The 17,728-nt window shown below is 39.1% G+C and overlaps 1 protein-coding gene across 1 annotated transcript in view; it reads left to right on the forward strand.

The window, feature by feature from the left end:
• The window catches only part of LOC124545227 (sepiapterin reductase), a 155,698-nt gene extending 148,042 nt beyond the window's left edge, over nt 1–7,656 (forward strand). The window contains exon 3 of the mRNA XM_047124097.1: nt 6,981–7,656. Coding sequence (XP_046980053.1) covers nt 6,981–7,522 — 542 coding nt within the window. The 3' untranslated portion in view covers nt 7,523–7,656. The remainder of the gene's footprint in view (nt 1–6,980) is intronic.
• The last annotated feature ends 10,072 nt before the right edge of the window (nt 7,657–17,728 follow it).

The raw sequence follows: 17,728 nt of genomic DNA on the forward strand, positions 1-17,728 counted from the left end.
AATATGAGGAAGGCATAACCATATTGTTTAAGCATGTGCTAACCTCCACTCAGTTTTTAGTTTGTAATCAATATTTTGAACAGATTGATGTTGCCCCAATTGAACTCGGGACCTTTGCCTTTCACAGAGAGGACGGGGTGAGAGTCATGCTGGGGTAGCTCAGATGGTAGAGCACTTGCCCACAAAAGGCAAAGGCCCCGAGCTAGAGTCTTGGTGTGGCACACAGTTTTAACCTGCCAGGAAGTTTCATATCAGCACACACTCCACTGCAGATTGAAAATCTCATTTTGGAATCACCCATACTGATTTATACTTTCAGGACTCTACGTGCCACAATCCTTTGGAGACTATGAGCTTAGCTAAAACTTTAGTACATGGAGCCTGTGTTCTGTCACACTGACTGACTACGGGATGCACAGGTACACTTGGAAAAGGTGGCCAATAAAAATAGATATATAAAACATCAGAGTAAAAGAGATTTTCTCATGAAAATGCCAGGCAGCCAGAGGAAGAGAAAGAAGAAATAATGTAATCTACATCCTCCCTACCATAATGGGGCAAATGTTTCTTCAAAATTTGCCACACTAATGAAGAAACATAAAGTGAATGTGATCTTACTCACACTGACAAAGATAGCAGCTCTTCTGGGATATATGAAAAATGATCTGCTTTTTGAAAGGCAGGTATATATAAAACTCCTAGCCCATGTGGTAAAAGGTACACAAGACAAACAATACCAATCTTCAAAAATAGTTCATCGAACACCAGGGTCACAACTGCCTTCTACATTGGAAAGAAAAAATATTGGCCACAAGGGTAAATGTAAAGGTTTGATGTAAGGGAGCCTGGTCCATAAATGACAAAATCAAAAGGTATAAGTGAAAATCTACTAAAGTTCCACCTTAGCCTCTCACTGCAATCAAACTATGATCCCCAACTTCTGAATCCTGATCATGACACACAGAGTACCAACTGGAAATTACTTAGTACCCTTAAATAAATTCCTCTATTGATAGGCTAGTGACAATGCCCGTAACTTGATGTGGGGTATACCAAAAATCTTAAGTCTGTTGTACAGTAATAATTAATTCCACTTACCTGCACAAGTTTGACAAACTGCTATGTTTACAACAGTCCCCCAGCATCAATGCAGCAATGGTATCGTTGCACAAAGTCCTGTTATACCCATTCGAATAACCCCAGTGTCATTTGAACAGTGTTGCAGGCTGCAAGATTTCTTGGCAGGAAATCCTCTTCAGTCTCAACAGGCATCTTGTACACAAGACTTTTCACATGGCCCCATAAGAAGTAATGAAGTGGGCTGAGATCAGTTGAACAAGCTGGTCACAAAACAGGACCTTCTCTGCCCATCCACTTTTCTGAAAATGTCTGATCCACCTGTTCACAAACTCTCAGTCCAAAGTGAGGAGAGACTCCATCATGTTGGAACCACATCTGTTGATGAATAACAAGAGGGAAGCATTTCAGGAACCAGGATATTATGTCTCCGATAAACATTGTGTACGCTAGTGCATTTAAGTGGGGAAGAGGAAGAAGTGGGTGTAATATGTAATCATTGAGTAAACTTGTCCACAAATTGACTGGTAATGTATGATGACGGCTTCACATGACTGTAGTGTGGGGTTTCTCATCAGCAAACAGGAGTATTGCAATTATTTAGCATTCTATCTCTGGTGAAACACACTTCACCCATGAAAACTACACGCACAGGATCCAATGTAAGGCACTGAAAGAGCCATTGGCAGAAAATGACACCAGATTCACATCCAGCAGAAGTTGAAAGCATGCACTTTCTGTGGATGTTAGAGGTGTAATTGCGTTTCCTATAATGCTTGCCACACACTACTCTGAAACATTTGTTTCATGTGCTGCCGATTGAAAGCTGATTACAGGTGCCTCATCCATTTGGGCAAGCACTGCTACTTCTAAGTTGGTGGCCCAAGTAGTTTGTCATCCTCCTCGACCATTGTTCTGTGGTACCAATTGTCATGTTGCACTTAATTGCTGGAACTACTTAAGAAACATGATAAGAGCCAGATGCTGTCTGCATGGATATTTGGTCCTGTATGACCTCCCCACTTCTCTGCCACTCCCATTTGTTTGCCCATACACGAAAATCATATCTGCAAGTTCAGTCAAAAGGTTCAACTCAATTTGTTTAGATCTGATCAACATTAGTGTTTAAACTTATAGACAAGGACTGCAGTTTCCTACAGCACAGACATTGTTCACCAGATCTGCTCATTTTTGTACACAGTACACCATATGCATTGGTTTAGGTGAGCTGTCATCCAAATGTTTACACCTAAGTACTTGGCAGAATTTCTACAATCTTAGCAACAACAGTATTGGCACATCATTTCATAGTAATGGATATTGGAACAATATTCAATGAACTTTCAACTTGATCTTTCTGGACCAGCGCCCTGTACCTCAGCCTGATACATTTACCCTTCTCCATCATCCCTGAAAGCATAATCATAGAATCACCCCTGTACGTGTTGTAGTTACTTCTATAGTGCTGCACTTGTGTCAAGAGTCTGCTGGCAACAAAAATATGAATTATGTTTCCTTAAGGGGGATGTAAAGGAAAATGTAAATGTTTGTTTAAAAATCATTACAGCCATATTTATCAATGTACAAATCTAAAATTTTCCATGTGTGAAGTAAAAGAGCTTTGTTTCAACAGAAAAATATAATAAAATATGTAGGATTAATATTTTGCAAGAAATTTGAATTTTTAATTTTTTTATTGACTTTTTGATAAAAAGCCATAACTCAAATTCTGCAATTAATCTGAAAATAATATTGTAATGTTCTGAGAAGATTATAAGACCACTGAAGTACAGTTATTAATTTATGGTACAAATTGTATCATTAACAGAGTTTTCAATTTTGCACATCCAAAATTAACTTTTTATTCTACATACAATCATCTGAAAATCAGAATATAATTGAAGGATCTCATTTTTTGTAGTTTCAGGAAGGCAGCAACACGTTGCAAACAGTTCCTGAAAATTTTGTAGAATAGCACATATATTTTTTGAGAAAAATCTTCTAATAATGTAAAAAAGTGTAAGAGAAAATGAGGTTCAAAAATTTTCCTATCGCACTTCTACATGTGATAAGCTTACCTCAGTTTTAAAATCCTCTGTACTACTCCCCATCCTTCAGGTTTTTGTTCACTCCTCTTTGAATCTGCCTGGTCTGTATTTGCAGGTAAGGCACTGAACTGTTAGCTTTCTTGACCCTGCTTTCATTGATGGTGTAAAATGCTTTTGTTGTAAACAAAACCAGCTCTCTTCAGCACTTCATTTCTGCCATTGTTTCCATTATTTTAACATAAAACTGCATCAAAGACACCTATTTTGAGTACTTAAAGTTCACAGAATGTCCTTTTTGAGCATCTAATCCAAATTAAATTATTCAGGCTTTCATTTGCATTTTGTGTCTTTCCATGAAGACACTTCCTCAATAAATCAGGGTTTGCAAGAAAGCTGAATGTGGGCTTAATTGCATTCATAAAATGTTCTGGTAATGAGTGTCTATGTGAATAAAGTCTCATTTCTGTTGTTGAACTTACACCAATTGTCTTTCAGACACAGATTGTGCATTGGTGTTTGGTCAGTGGATAGTTTGTGGGGAAAAATATCCACACAACATGCCTCATTGCCTCTAAATTATGTGTGTTTTTCCTGATAGCTCTCCCATAAAATAATTGAAGAGAATCAATTTCTTTCAGAGTAAGCCTGCCTTTTCCTCATAGCAGTTTCCCATCCTCATGTGCTTCACCTTTCTTCTCTTTCAGCAAGTGAAGAAGCCTACCGCCAAGCCTCTTTTGGATGTGGCCAACACATCCCAACTTTTCTATTGTTTTATTGTATGGATTTTTATCTGTTACACCTTTGAACAAGGAGTAGTCCCCATCACCAAGGTATTTAGTATATCGGACCTCATACTGGTTCTCAGCTATGGAGAACATCCTCACAACTGTAGCAGGCTCCATGCCCCCACTTGAGCCACTATAATTTTTAGAGCATGCTACTGCATGCTTTTCTTGCCACAGTTTCTCCCTGTCTTCATTGTTGGACATTTTCCTTGTTGCACACTGGTGGCAGTATTTAGACATAATTTCTACACATAAAACTTTACCTGAGTCAATACCAATAACAGATGCAACTCCATATGGAGAGGTGTGACCACTTTTCATCCAGGTCCCATCTACTGACTCAAGCAGGTCAGTAACATTTGTAGGAGATTCACTGTCATGAATATCTACTCCAGGATCTATTTCTTTTTGGTTTATTTCCACCAATCACTCCACTGCTTTCTTCATAGAAACTTTGGTAGTATTGCATACAACATGAGACATTTCTTTATTTATTTTTTCATTTTCAGAAAACCACACAATAAATTACCTCCTCCCCTGCCCTGTCTGAGGCATCTGAGAGCATATGTTAACCTAAAACTGCTTTCATAGGTACCAGTGTCAGTCCTTTTGGAGGAGGAAAATGAAAATTCATAGCCACACAAATTACTAATTAATTTAAAATCACAAGCTATTCCCACTCTTCTTTCTTCAACAACAATCATGCATTCCATATTTTTACAGCTTACACAGGAACATGAAAACTTTATAGCCTGGCAGAGAGTCTTTAAATCAATAAGTCTGAATCCAGTGGAATCCATATCATTTGCATACCTGTACAATTCCCCTGTACCCAGTTTTGATGCTGAAGCTGAGAGCTTATGTTCTTCATTTTGAGCTGCTTCCCCTTTTTTGTTGGTAAAATGATTTCCATGAAGCCTCCATTTCCTAAACAGTTTTTCCACCATACATTATGCATAAATCTTGACTTCCATGTACAGGTTTGTGAATTCAACCTTCCACATTTCTACTAATATGTGTTAGTATTGTCAAACTGTAAATAAACCACATGCAAGAAAGTTTTCAGGGAAAGATATAAATGTCAGCCAAAGATATAGATGTCAGCCACAGATATTGAAAGAAAATGGCCTTTGCACTGACAAAAATTCTGCTGAAGCAAGCTGTTTCCCAAATGTCAGAAAAGGTGGGAGTGGCTTCAGTTTAACAATTTAAAAGCATTTCTAAAGCTGCTATCATGATAAAATTCACACACAACATAGATTGAACTGTGTAGATCAAGAAAATAATATTTTTGAAAAATGGATTTTTTGGACCAAAATCCATTACATCCCCCCCTTAATCTCAGTACATCATAAATATATTGCCTATGGTACTTTTGCAGAAATGTATGACATTCAGGCACTTGAAGTTTATTACATGGAATGTTTATAGGAACCATCATGGAAAATATCGTTTGAGTTTGGAGTCTTTCAAATCTGCATCTGTAACATTCATTTTTTTTAATGATTGTACAGTGTTGTTCTTTGTGTGTGCATCACTATGTATATCTTCCTGAAGCTGGGGCTTCATAGAACCCTTGATATGCTTACTGCATTCTTGACATAGAACACTCCCTCTCTCAGGAGTGAACAATGTGTTACCAATGATCTTAATTTGGATGTTAATTATAATGCAACAGGGGTAAGAAGTACTATTTTGCAAACTTTTCTTGGCATGTGCACATTCCCTAGTTCTAGCTCAGTGGCTGGTAGTCTCTCTCTGTCCCATTGCCAATCTTGCTGCACACACAACTGTTTTATACACTCAAGAATGGCGGCTACAATGCCACACACAGTATTGCTATTGTATCTGCTTTACTATTAAGAACTAAAATGCCAAACCTTAATAATCTAACCACATTCACATTCATAGCACTGGAATATGGTTTTTAGATTTAGTTTACTTACTGTTATCAACTTTCATGGTAGCTCAGATTCAGATATTTTTTCTGAGATAGCAGCCTACTGAGGTTCTAGAGAAATATGTAGATGAGTCCAAAGCAATAATATGTAATTTTACATAGCATAATGTTAAAATATGTAAAAACAAGTAATATAATGAAATACATAAAAATATATTTTGATAAAATGAAGTATTCATTGCTGGCAACTGAATTCCTGAACATTTACACTTTTTACATGTGCATGAACAAAGGAAAAGAATGCATAATTACATAAAAATTGGGGCTGTAATAATAGCTTTGTAAGGTTTTACTGCCAATCTTAATTTTTATAAAATTCTTCTGGATTTTAGGCTGCATCATATTGTAAAATGATGTACCAGTGTTTTAGTTATTACATTGATGAACACCAGTTATTTGCTTGTTCTATGAAGCATCATTGTAACCTTTCACTATGATATGAAATAAGTTGCACTTGTGACACTGACTAAAATGTTCATCATTTTGCCACAAGATGCAGGCTACAAGATAGTAATTAATAATGTTACTTAACCCTCTTACTACCGTTGTCATTGATACAACCCCACAATGACAACAGAAATATGTATCTTCTGTGCTTCCAAAATTTTTAATACATGACTTTCTCCATCTGAGTCAGTTGTATCCAATGATGTTTTGTTCATTTTTATATTTACACACACTAAAATCTATTCAGTTTTTACACAGAATATGATGGCAGTTTAAATTGTTTGTTTCTTGAATGTAGCATTTATAAAAATAGAATTACTATCATGTTGAACACCTGAAATGTGTGTTTTTATGTTCATTAAAATTCTACCGATATATCCCATGTAAATTACTTTCGGTCTTTATGACCCCAGTGGTACTCAATGAAAAGGAAACATTCTGGTAGTAGGAGGGTTAAAGCAGCAGTATGGTCTTGATTCATTGTGCATGATCTATGAAATATGGTATTTGGTTATTGTTATAGTTAAGCCTTTACTATGATTTGGGTTTAGAAATCAGTTAAACAGTGGGCCATAAGATTACCATATGGGTCATTTCTAGCTTTTTTAACAGTTCTTGTGTAGTTGCAGTGTTGTTTTTTGATTGGCATGGTGGATGTTCTAGAGTGCGGGGACACAGCAGACTACAAGGTGGCCATGATCGTGCACAGTGCTGGCTCTGTTGGTGACCTGTCAGAGGGTACTGCACAGTTAGCAGACAGTGCCAAATGGACCTCTTACCTGGCACTTAATGTGTCTTCCGCTGCAGTGCTGACCGCGCAGTTCCTGGCTCTGCTACCACAGGGGGATAATGGCCCACGGCGTTACATTGTCAACATCACATCTCTAGCTGCCGTGGAACCCTTCCCATCTCTGGGGTACTATTGTGTGGGCCGCGCTGCTCGTCAGATGTACTTCTCAGTTCTGGCTGCTGAGAATGCATCACTGGCTGTGCTAAACTATTCACCTGGTGTTGTGGACACAGACATGGTGGCCAGTATAGAAAATGGTGCCTCAGACCCAGCCATCCGTAACAGCTTCTCGGATATGCGCAAGCGTGGTGACATTGTTTCCCCGGAGAAGACAGCTGCTCGTCTGGCTGCTGTGCTGGAGACAGGTGCCTTCCAGTCAGGGAAGCGCATTGACTACTATGACCTCAAGGACTAGATGCCTTAGCTTGCTCTCTCTGCAGTACCTAGCTGTAGCGGAACATGAAGTGCCAGTCTGATACACTATAGTAATAAATAAGGTGTGTATTTTCAAAACTGGGCAAGTGACTTCTAACATATGTTGAATGGAGGGGGCGGGAGGGGGAGGGAGGGGGGGGGGAATAATTGCCTGGAAATAACAGCGTGAGACATTCATACTGTACAGAAGTAATTACTCTATAACTATCCTGCGACTGTGCAGAATTCCTACAGCTCACTTGTCCATTATGGCTGCCAGTGTTGTTGTGGGAGAACTGATGGAAAATTTGGGGTAATTCAGAGAAGCCTGTGACTAGCTGAGTAATTGAATAGATATGTGAAGCATATTCAGGTAGCATAATTGATAACTCAAATTTGGGTACCTGTAGTTTACAGAGGGTGAGCTATGTTCCAGCACATTTCTTCACTTGTGATATGTTACCAACTGGTATTTAATTTATTATTTCTGGTAATGAATGACAAGGAGAAGTGTACAATGTTAAATCATGGAATCATTAATGTGTGCTGCTTTGAAGGCACATCATTGCATTTATCCATTTCAGAAACAGGGCTCTCGGAATCATGTACACATTCTGGATATTTGTGTGGGGGAGGATGCCTTCTATTCATGTGTTAATATATGATTATAAATATGAATGACAGGTATACAAAACAGTAAATTTCCGTCTTGTTTGAAAACTGTAGTCCATACTGAAGGGCCCGCATCTCGTGGTCGTGCGGTAGCGTTCTCGCTTCCCACGCCCGGGTTCCCGGGTTCGATTCCCGGCGGGGTCAGGGATTTTCTCTGCCTCGTGATGGCTGGGTGTTGTGTGCTGTCCTTAGGTTAGTTAGGTTTAAGTAGTTCTAAGTTCTAGGGGACTGATGACCATAGATGTTAAGTCCCATAGTGCTCAGAGCCATTTGAACCATACTGAAGGTCTAACGATATCATCCAAATAGCACATAATTTACAACTACATGAATTAAAAAAATTAAAATCATACTGTCCACATGAATAATAATGAACAATGAACTCTTAAATAATGCCACATAGTTGTAAAGAAGAAATCTAAAATTACCTAAACTAAATCTTGTTACAAACAATTTTTCCTTCCCTTTTGTGCATTTACATTTCTGAATTCAGGCAATTCCACAACACTGTTCAATGCTGAAACACACATTCTTGTGGTGGTTAGATTAAATACATAAAAGACAAAACTTGCAGTACAAATTAATCACATATCTCATGTAATCATAAAATTGTGTGTAAATAGCAGAAATTACATGTTTTGCTATCATGTGATGTCTGATGATCATTTGTGTTGTCTAAATAACCTGCTTTTAAAATTCACACATGAATTATACATGTATTGCACAACCACATGTGGTTTGGTGGAGGTGGAGGGGCCCTGTTAAGTTATGTGGCCTATACTTGCATGGGTTGTGTGCAGACATCCAGTCCACATGGTATACTGCATGACTCCCAGTTTTAATGTTTGTGAACAAAACCAGTTTTGAAAATATATATCTCAAATACCAATAAGCATTTCTTCATTATATCATAACATCATAACCTGTCTCACTGTAAATCATTTCTCAAACAAAACTATTAGGATTTCACAAAGCAGTGAAGTAAGAAATATAATGTTCATTTGTCCAATGAGTATCTCAGACATGAATTTTTTTCAGATATGTTATTCCTGCATGATTAATAAGGGGCTTTGTGTGTTACAACTAAGGAAAGGAATAATGAGAGCTTGAAAGGTAAATGTATTTGAGGTGCAAGTTCAGAGAAAGGTGGTTGGAATATTTATTTGGCATGAACTGCAAATGACAAAGGTTTTAGACTGAACTTGACTTTCATCTCAATGCACAACTCACCAGGCTGCAGAAATGCTGAAACTGATTATTTAATGTTTACTGTAAGTTATAAATTCTGTGTGCCCATCCTGATATCAAAATAAACACTCCAAAATAGGATCCTGACATCATTGCAATCTTCTATCTGTGCTAAAAGTGTCAAAATTTGCACAAATTAAGTTATATTATAATCTTCATTACAATTCCAGCATAGAAAATCTTTCATTGCACAACTCTTGTCAAAAACATCAAAAGGAGGAAATGTATTTAATTACTGGTTCATCATAAAATGCCAAGAAAACAATATATTAATTTCCCTGCTGTGTGTGCAACCTAAATGCATCAGATCATTGTAACCACTGTTCCTCTGCTTAGCACTGAAACAGCATTTCAAATTTCTTAACTTCGGGAAATAGAATTTCAAAGAACTACTATCCAACTAAATTAACATTTCATTTTGCCTGTAAGAGAAATAAAAATAAAATTTACTGTTCTGCAATCTAAACTTAATTGTTCTTCATATTCCACACTGTGGTGTGTACACAGAATTGCTCTGGTACAAAATCTGCCCAGAAAGTAACTTGACCAAAGTTTACTTGATGCTTCTGTTCAGTACAGTGTACTTTCCCTGAGAAAGATCAGTAGTTGAGATCTCTAGGTTGCATAATACATACGTGGGCAATTGCCCTAAGCTTCTTTCTCATCAACATTGAATGCTCCTTCTTTTCGTGTGTGGTCCTTTTGTAGTGTGTAATATAAGGTTAAAATACAGTATTTTGTTGATCCACAGTTCTCCTTCAAATTTTGAGTGGAGCTCAGCAAATCTGGAATCGGCAACAGTATTGCAGCAGGGCTTCTATGGATGTGTCCTTTCACAAAATTACAAGTTCTGGGATGGCACATAATGCTGAAGATGGGTTGAGAGGAGCTGGATCATGAACTATGTTCTGGATGTCCATTAAAAAGCAAAATGGCAGATTCAGTGAATAGTGTGCATCAACTTTTGAATGCTTTCCATTATGTGCTCAGGTGATAGCAGATACGTAATGGTGAACAAAATCACTGTGCAAGAAATCATTCCTGAAGATTTACCAGTGAGGAAAATGGGGTGCCAAACTTGCCCCCAAAGCTTTAGCCCATGAGCAGAGTGATACATGTGTTCTTTCTGTCGAGAACTTCTGAACTGGCCCTGATTTATTAGGCAGCGAATTACACAATTTGGATTTTTAGAATGTGATCCAGAGATAAAAATGGCAGAAGCTGGCCTCTTTGTACCCATTAATGGGCACATGTGCCAAAGGTGATTGCAAAAGCCATGTTAATTGTGTTTCACTGCAAGAGTTTCATTCATCATGAGTGTGTACACAAGAGGCAAAAAGTGAATAATGCTTTTTACATCAAAGTAATTCAAAAACTGAAAGAAAGGGTCAACCAAAACAGGACAGACATTGTCACTTTAACAACAGTCTTAGCCTCACATACCAGTTATATGAGCATATTGTTTAAACAACATTGCACCACTGCTGCAATACCCATACAGTCCCACTTTGTTTCCTAGACTCCTTATTGTTTCCTCATGTGATAGAAGCCAGGAAAGGATGGAGTTTTGGAACTGTGGAAAATGCGAGTGTGATTGATTAGGGCTCTAATTGTTCTGTAAAGGGCTCCCAAGATGTGTGTCTTCATATTTTCATGGCATATTGACTTGTAATTTGATGAAACCTTTGTAGTGGGGTTCCATGGTGAGAATGAATTACCCGAATTTTTAAACCATGGTAATATTCAGTTTACAACGGAAGCCAAAAAGGGGAGCTACCTTAGAGTCTTGGATGTTTGGTTCATTGCAAAGGTAGTGGAATCTTGAAACAACAGTTTATCACAAACTGACTCCTATGGACTTGCATTTACATGCCAATAACTGTCACCACACCTTCTTAAAACTTGAGTTTTTAGTCCATATAGCATTGCTGACGAGTCGTCTGTGGGATCAGCTTCTACGTTTAAAAAGACTTTTTGAGGCAAATTGGTAAACTCCGCAACACATACACAAGGCACTACAGAGAAACCTAAAGTTGAATGAGGAAGATGAGGTACAAAGAGTTAGAAAATCTGTCATCAGAAGTAGTGGATCCTCACCAAGTATAAAGTTAATGTGATCTTTCGCTCTTCGCTGAAGACAGTAGCACTCTTGACTGCCATCAAAGGTAACTTGGTGTTCCATAAGGCTGGCTTTGCAAGATCTGCTGTGAATGTTGCCTTTCATACATCGAGTAGATGATGCGTGCCATCCATGAGAGATGCATGTAACACTGAAGGATGCAGTTCTTACAGCCCAATAAATTGGCTGTGGCAGAGCACTGCATCAAAACTGGCCATTGTATTCTGTATGATGATGTCAAAATTCAGGTGTGTTTCATAATTCTAGAACACTATGGTGAAGGAATCAATGGAAATAAGTTAAGTGAATGATTTAATTAATAGCAATAGCCATATCAACCTGGGCAAAGTGTGGGATCCAGCACTGTCCTTGGTCAAACTGTGAAGAAGTTGCTAAAGTGCAGCTACTATTGGGGGCACTGATATTCCAGCATTAATTGAACAACCCATCACAGATTAAATTTATAGAAGGCTCTTTGCTGCCAAACGTCATTGCTGACCCTTGTGTATTCTGTGGCCTCAAGTGCTGTGTCACAGACTGTGCTGTTTAAAATAATAGATGCAGGTGTTTTATCTTCAGTCAGTCAACTCACTCAGAAGATTACCAAAAGGAGTGTGGTTGAACTATCAGTTGAAGAAATGGATTTTGTGTGTCTGCACACCACAAGTCTGGTGGATCAGTCTTCCAAGATGCCTATCAAGCACAAAAATCATACTGACTAAATTATACTGACTACTGAAGATCTCATTATGAAGTATTTCAACCATTTATGCTGATATGTTACAGAAATTTAACCCATTTCATTGCTTTACATTCTAGACTGACTTTCTATGCCTCTCATGGTTGTGTAAAAAAAAATGTTGGTAAAACATATTGTTGTTGATATGGTAGCATGTAAGCCAAGAGAAATATTTAGTATAAAAAGGTGAGTGCTTAAAATGCTAGAATTTTTATGTTGATGTCATTACAATGTGAGCGCCCCATGACTGGCAGAACTTCTAGAAAATTTTGGAAAACAACTGAGAAAGAGACTGAAAAAGGTGTCTCTTCTCTGAGAATAAGAAAGAGTCCTTAATTACATGTAATTGAGAATTAAGAGAACCAGTCAGAGTAGATCCCATCATGTTCGATTCAGATGTTCACATCTTGCAGTGCTTAGTAACTACAATGCTCAAATGAAGTAGGGGAACACTTGTATCAAAATCTGGTACATTAAGTCTACTTTGACACAGGTGGTACCTGTGGTCTTACTGCATAGCTTGAGATCTTCACTTTTGATGTGTGCAACATTTAAAGTCATGTGCCATCTAATGCTGATGCTGAGTAAGTGTTTAAGAACAACAAACAGTTAATGACATCAGTTTCCTATTAGCTGCCAGGGTCAGAAGCAGTGTACCCAGTCAGTGTGCATATAGAGTAAATTCTGTGTGCAAGTGTGAGAAAGTGTTCTAGAGGTTTGTGTAGTATGTGTCATCAAACTCCAACCTGCAGGCTGCATGCAGTCCAAATCAAGCACCTGTGTGGCTCATGGTTCTCATAACAACATTTGTCTACTAACTAAAAGCCAAATCCCAAAATGTCAACTACTGTCAAGTTAAAAAAAAAATGAGGGTCATTCCAAAAGTAATGCCTCCTATTTTTATTCATGGAAACTACAGGAGGTAGGTAAATCACAACAGCACAGATAAATAGAGCAATATTTCAGCTACAGACTGTCATTTTTCCACAGTCACCACCATTCATTACGCACTTTTGTCAATGATGAACCAGAGCCTGCATGCTGTGCTTGTAAAAATTGCAAAGGGCTGAGGCTAACAACTTCCTTACAGCTTTGACAAAAGCATCCATTTAGAAAATGTACACAATGTAGTCCATCTTAGAGAGGCCCAAAGAGATGGAAGTCACAAGGTGCTAATTTGGGACTGTACGCTGGATGTCGTAAGACAGTCCAGTGAATTCTGCAATGAGTTGCGTGATCGCAACACTGGTGTGGGGCCTGATACAGTTATGTTGCAGGTGAATGTTGGTTTTCTTCTTTGGCCTTACCCTGAATATTTGGGCTTTCAGCTTAATCAGCGTCATCTTGTAGTATACTGAATTGACTTTCTCCCGTCTCCAGAACATCCAAAAGACCACACCCTGGCTATCCCAGAAGACTGTGCACATCACTTTGCCTGCAGACAGATGTGTTGAATTTCTCCTTTGACAGAAAATTCACATGTTGCCATTCCATGGACTCTTTTTGGACTCTGGCTCATGGTGGTGACACCATGTCTCATCTCTGATGTTGCCATTCAGAAAATAGACACTTTCAGCTTCATATTGGTCCAGCAGATCCTGAAAAATTTTCATTTGATGAGGTTTTTGTTCTTCTGTAAGCATCTGCAGGACTCGTCTTGCAAAGATTTTGCGATAACAAAGATGTTCTCACATTGCTTCCAAGGCATTACAGCTGACATTCAGTTTTGCACACAATTCTCTGGTTGTTATCCATTGATCAGCATGGATGAGTTGATCAAGGTGAACTTCACTGCGAGGGGTGACAGCTGTGCAGGGTTGGCTAGGTGGTGGCTTGTCATGCACACCCTTTTCACCACCTTGAAAATGCTGTACCCATTGACTCACATTACGTCTATATTACCATCTCCATATATCTTCAGCAAGCATCAATGGATTGAAATTGGTGCAGTTTCTTCACCAGTGAGGAAGTCTATCACACATTGCTGCTTTATAGGTGCCTCCATATCAGACTCCATTTTGGGACACTCGTCTGCTGGTGCCAACTACTGCAGTATAACAGAACCACCTACAAATGAAAGAGGAAGGTTCACGCATTAGCACTATAATGACATTTGGCATGGACATGCAAAGTCACCACAAAAAAATGGAGGCCTTCCTTTTGGAACAACCCTCATACTTGTAGAGACAGTATTCAGATGCACTTAATTTTAATGGGTGTTGGTGAATTCAGCCACAAGTTGAACATGCTTAACTCGGGGGCAGGAGGGTAAGTAGCACAGCCACTATGGGGTTAGAGGTTGTGAAAGGGAAATGTTTTATGGTCTGTCTTCCAGCAATGACAAGTCGTGGATGTGTGTGACCTGTACCTGTCAGATGCTATGGTATAAATTTTTATCAGAAGAAATATGATTTATGAATGCACATTATGGAGACTGTCCTCTTCAAATAAGGTACTTACACATTAAATTAATCAGGTCTGTTGTAATACAACACAGTGAATGATGTCGTATTCAGTACTGCATTTAAAAACAAGTAAAAATGCTGTTATCCACACACACAGTAAAAGAAGCAACAATTCATCACACAACTATAGCATCAAAACTGTTAGCATTTAGATTGGCAGCAATCTGAAACAGACCGTAGTCTACATGAAGTGTTCCAAATAGTGCCAACTTTCAATGATCAGTACTGGGGGCAGGGGGGGGGGGGGGGCATAGCCACATTATCATGCCCTTACTAGAGCTAGTCTACTGTGGGCTCGTAAAATACAAATTTATATAGGTTACCAATATTAATATACTTACTTTACTTTACTTTACACGTGGCTAAGGCCTTATCGACCATACACCTGCTCTACGAGCCTCTTCCAATTATTTCTATCCAGGGAAATTGTTGTCCAATCAGAGTTGATGCCCATCCTAGCTGCATCTTCCTGGATATTCTCCATCCACCTAATTCGAGGTCTTCCTCTTCTTCTCTTTCCTTCTAATTTCTTAGTGGATGCTATTTTGGGTAGTCTGTTCTCCGGCATCCTTGCTACATGACCAGCCCAGTTCAGTCTTCTCTTCTTTAACATTTCCACAATGGTACTATGTTTGTACAGCTCCCGTAGTTCTTCATTTTTCCTTATCCTCCACTCCATGACATTTCTATCGAAGATTGGTCCAAATATTTTTCTTAGTATTTTTCTTTCAAATATCAACAGTTTTTCTTCATCTTTAATTATTATTATTATTAATATAAGGACAGTCAAAAACTTTTCATTTGGTGGGGTTGATGTGGTGTATATGCAGTATAATGCATCTCTGATGTGGGTATACAAGTGCTGACATGTAGGTAAAGGATTAGTGTGCCATTCACGTCTTTTCAATGTGTGTGCAGTGAACTATGGTGACATTATCATCAAATGTGTCCAAGCAGGACCAGTGTGTTGTTATTCTTTTCATGGCCACTGTATGGCATACACTGGTCAAGATTGAGCGAAGAATGAAGAATACGTATGGGGCAGCAAGACTGTTGGACACCGCTGCTCTGGAAGTGTGCACTAAGGGGTCCTGCTGCTTGATGATGATGCACATTCCCATATTGCAAATGTTGTAATACAGAAGTCATGCCAACTCAAGTGGGAGACACTTAAGCACCTGTTCAATAGTCCTCATCTGTCCCCATGTGATTAGCACCCCTTCAGTCCCTTAAAAAAGGCCTTGAAGGGTTGACGATTTGTATCAGACGAGGGTGTGCAGCAGGTAGTTACAGACCTCCTCATGCAGAACGATACCATGTTTTACCAAACTGGTATCTTCAGGCAATCGTATTGGTGGAATGATGGCCTCAATGTTCGTGGCAATTTTGTCTGGCTGTAATAACAATTCTGGATTGTACGGCTTTTGAATGGAAAATTTTCGGCTCTCCCTGTAGTATGATCAATAAATGTGGCCCAAGGAACTGGCCCATAATACTGGTACGGGCTCTTGAGCAAAAACATTTGACAACTGCAGACCGAGTGGTATGTGAGAAACTGCATCCAGGCTGGCCAGCACATTGACCCCTCAATGTTAATCCACCAGGCAGATTTGATCCGAGGCTGACATACTTTCCCATCCCTGAAGCGGTTGTGTTAATACGCTTAGCTACCCGGGAGCGATTCATCAGAAGGAAGTGAGTACCGGTGTTATCTAGTAAAGTAGACAGATGACAGTTGTTGTTTGTGAACATGGTATTCAACCAGTCACATGCAGTGCAACATCTTAATCCATTTCAGGTTGCTAGGGCAAGCTGTTGAATCCAAGAAGGATGGACTTTCCATCTGTTGTGCTGCTGCAAATGCCAGTGTGTCTCCATCTGTCATCCATGGGTTGTGGACACGCTACAGGGAGACAGTTCGGTACAGAAGGCAAATTGGACAAGACTGTGAACACATTACAGTCTGATGTGAAAACTGATTTCCAGCCATCTTTGTGTTGTTGTGTTGTTGTGTTAACCACCAGAGCACTGAACGGTGGTAAGGCCCACTGGAGTCACTGTCTCTGATAGGACAATAAGGAATGCATTTTGAGAAAGGACCTCATGGCCCAGATGTCTGGTTCAAGTACACCACTTGCAATGACATCTCACAACTCACTGTCAGTTCTTCTGCTCACATGTCAACTGGCAAGTTCATCACAGATGAGCCCAGGTTTCCTCTGACACCAGATGATGGCCACATTCATCTGCGGAGAAGATGTGGTGAGCAGCACCTGCCAAATGTTGTCAACGGATTTGGCCTAGGTTCTGTGATTGTGTGGGGAGGCATCAGTGTTGACAACTGATTGAGACTTGTTGTCTGTGGTCACCCCATCGCCAAGCAGTACATAGAACAGATTCTGTTGGACCATGTGGAGGCTGCTACATATGGTAGTGGCCCCAAATTTCTTCTCGTGCATGATAATGCAAATCCTTGTGTGATGGATGTCACCAGGGATATCTAGCAGAACCTGGACGTTGTAATAATGGAATGGCCAGCTGAGAGTCCCGACGTAAATCCCTGAGCATGTGTGGGACATGCTTGACAGATGTGTTTGTATTCATTCTGTTACAGCTGAAACTCTCAAAGAACTTTAAAAGACTCTCATTGAAGAGTGGGAACTGATACCACAGTGTAACGTCTGTAAACTTACAAGGAGCACACCACATACGCACCATGTCACAATAAACACTCATACAAGGCATATAAGTTACTGAAGCTTTCATAGTCCAATGAAAAACACCCAAGATGCTAGGATGAATGATGGTTTCCACCTTTGGCACCTGCTGGACATTTCAGTTTTATCCTGTAAATTAATGAGAATGTAATGATTCTTTGTAGTGTTCTTAATTTGTGAAAGATAAAAGTATAATTTTGTAAGATACCTAGTCTTCAATTATTGCTCAATGGAGTATGGCAGATGC

This window comes from Schistocerca americana, chromosome 8 (assembly GCF_021461395.2).
Source record: "Schistocerca americana isolate TAMUIC-IGC-003095 chromosome 8, iqSchAmer2.1, whole genome shotgun sequence".
In the NCBI taxonomy this organism is placed as follows: domain Eukaryota; kingdom Metazoa; phylum Arthropoda; class Insecta; order Orthoptera; family Acrididae; genus Schistocerca; species Schistocerca americana.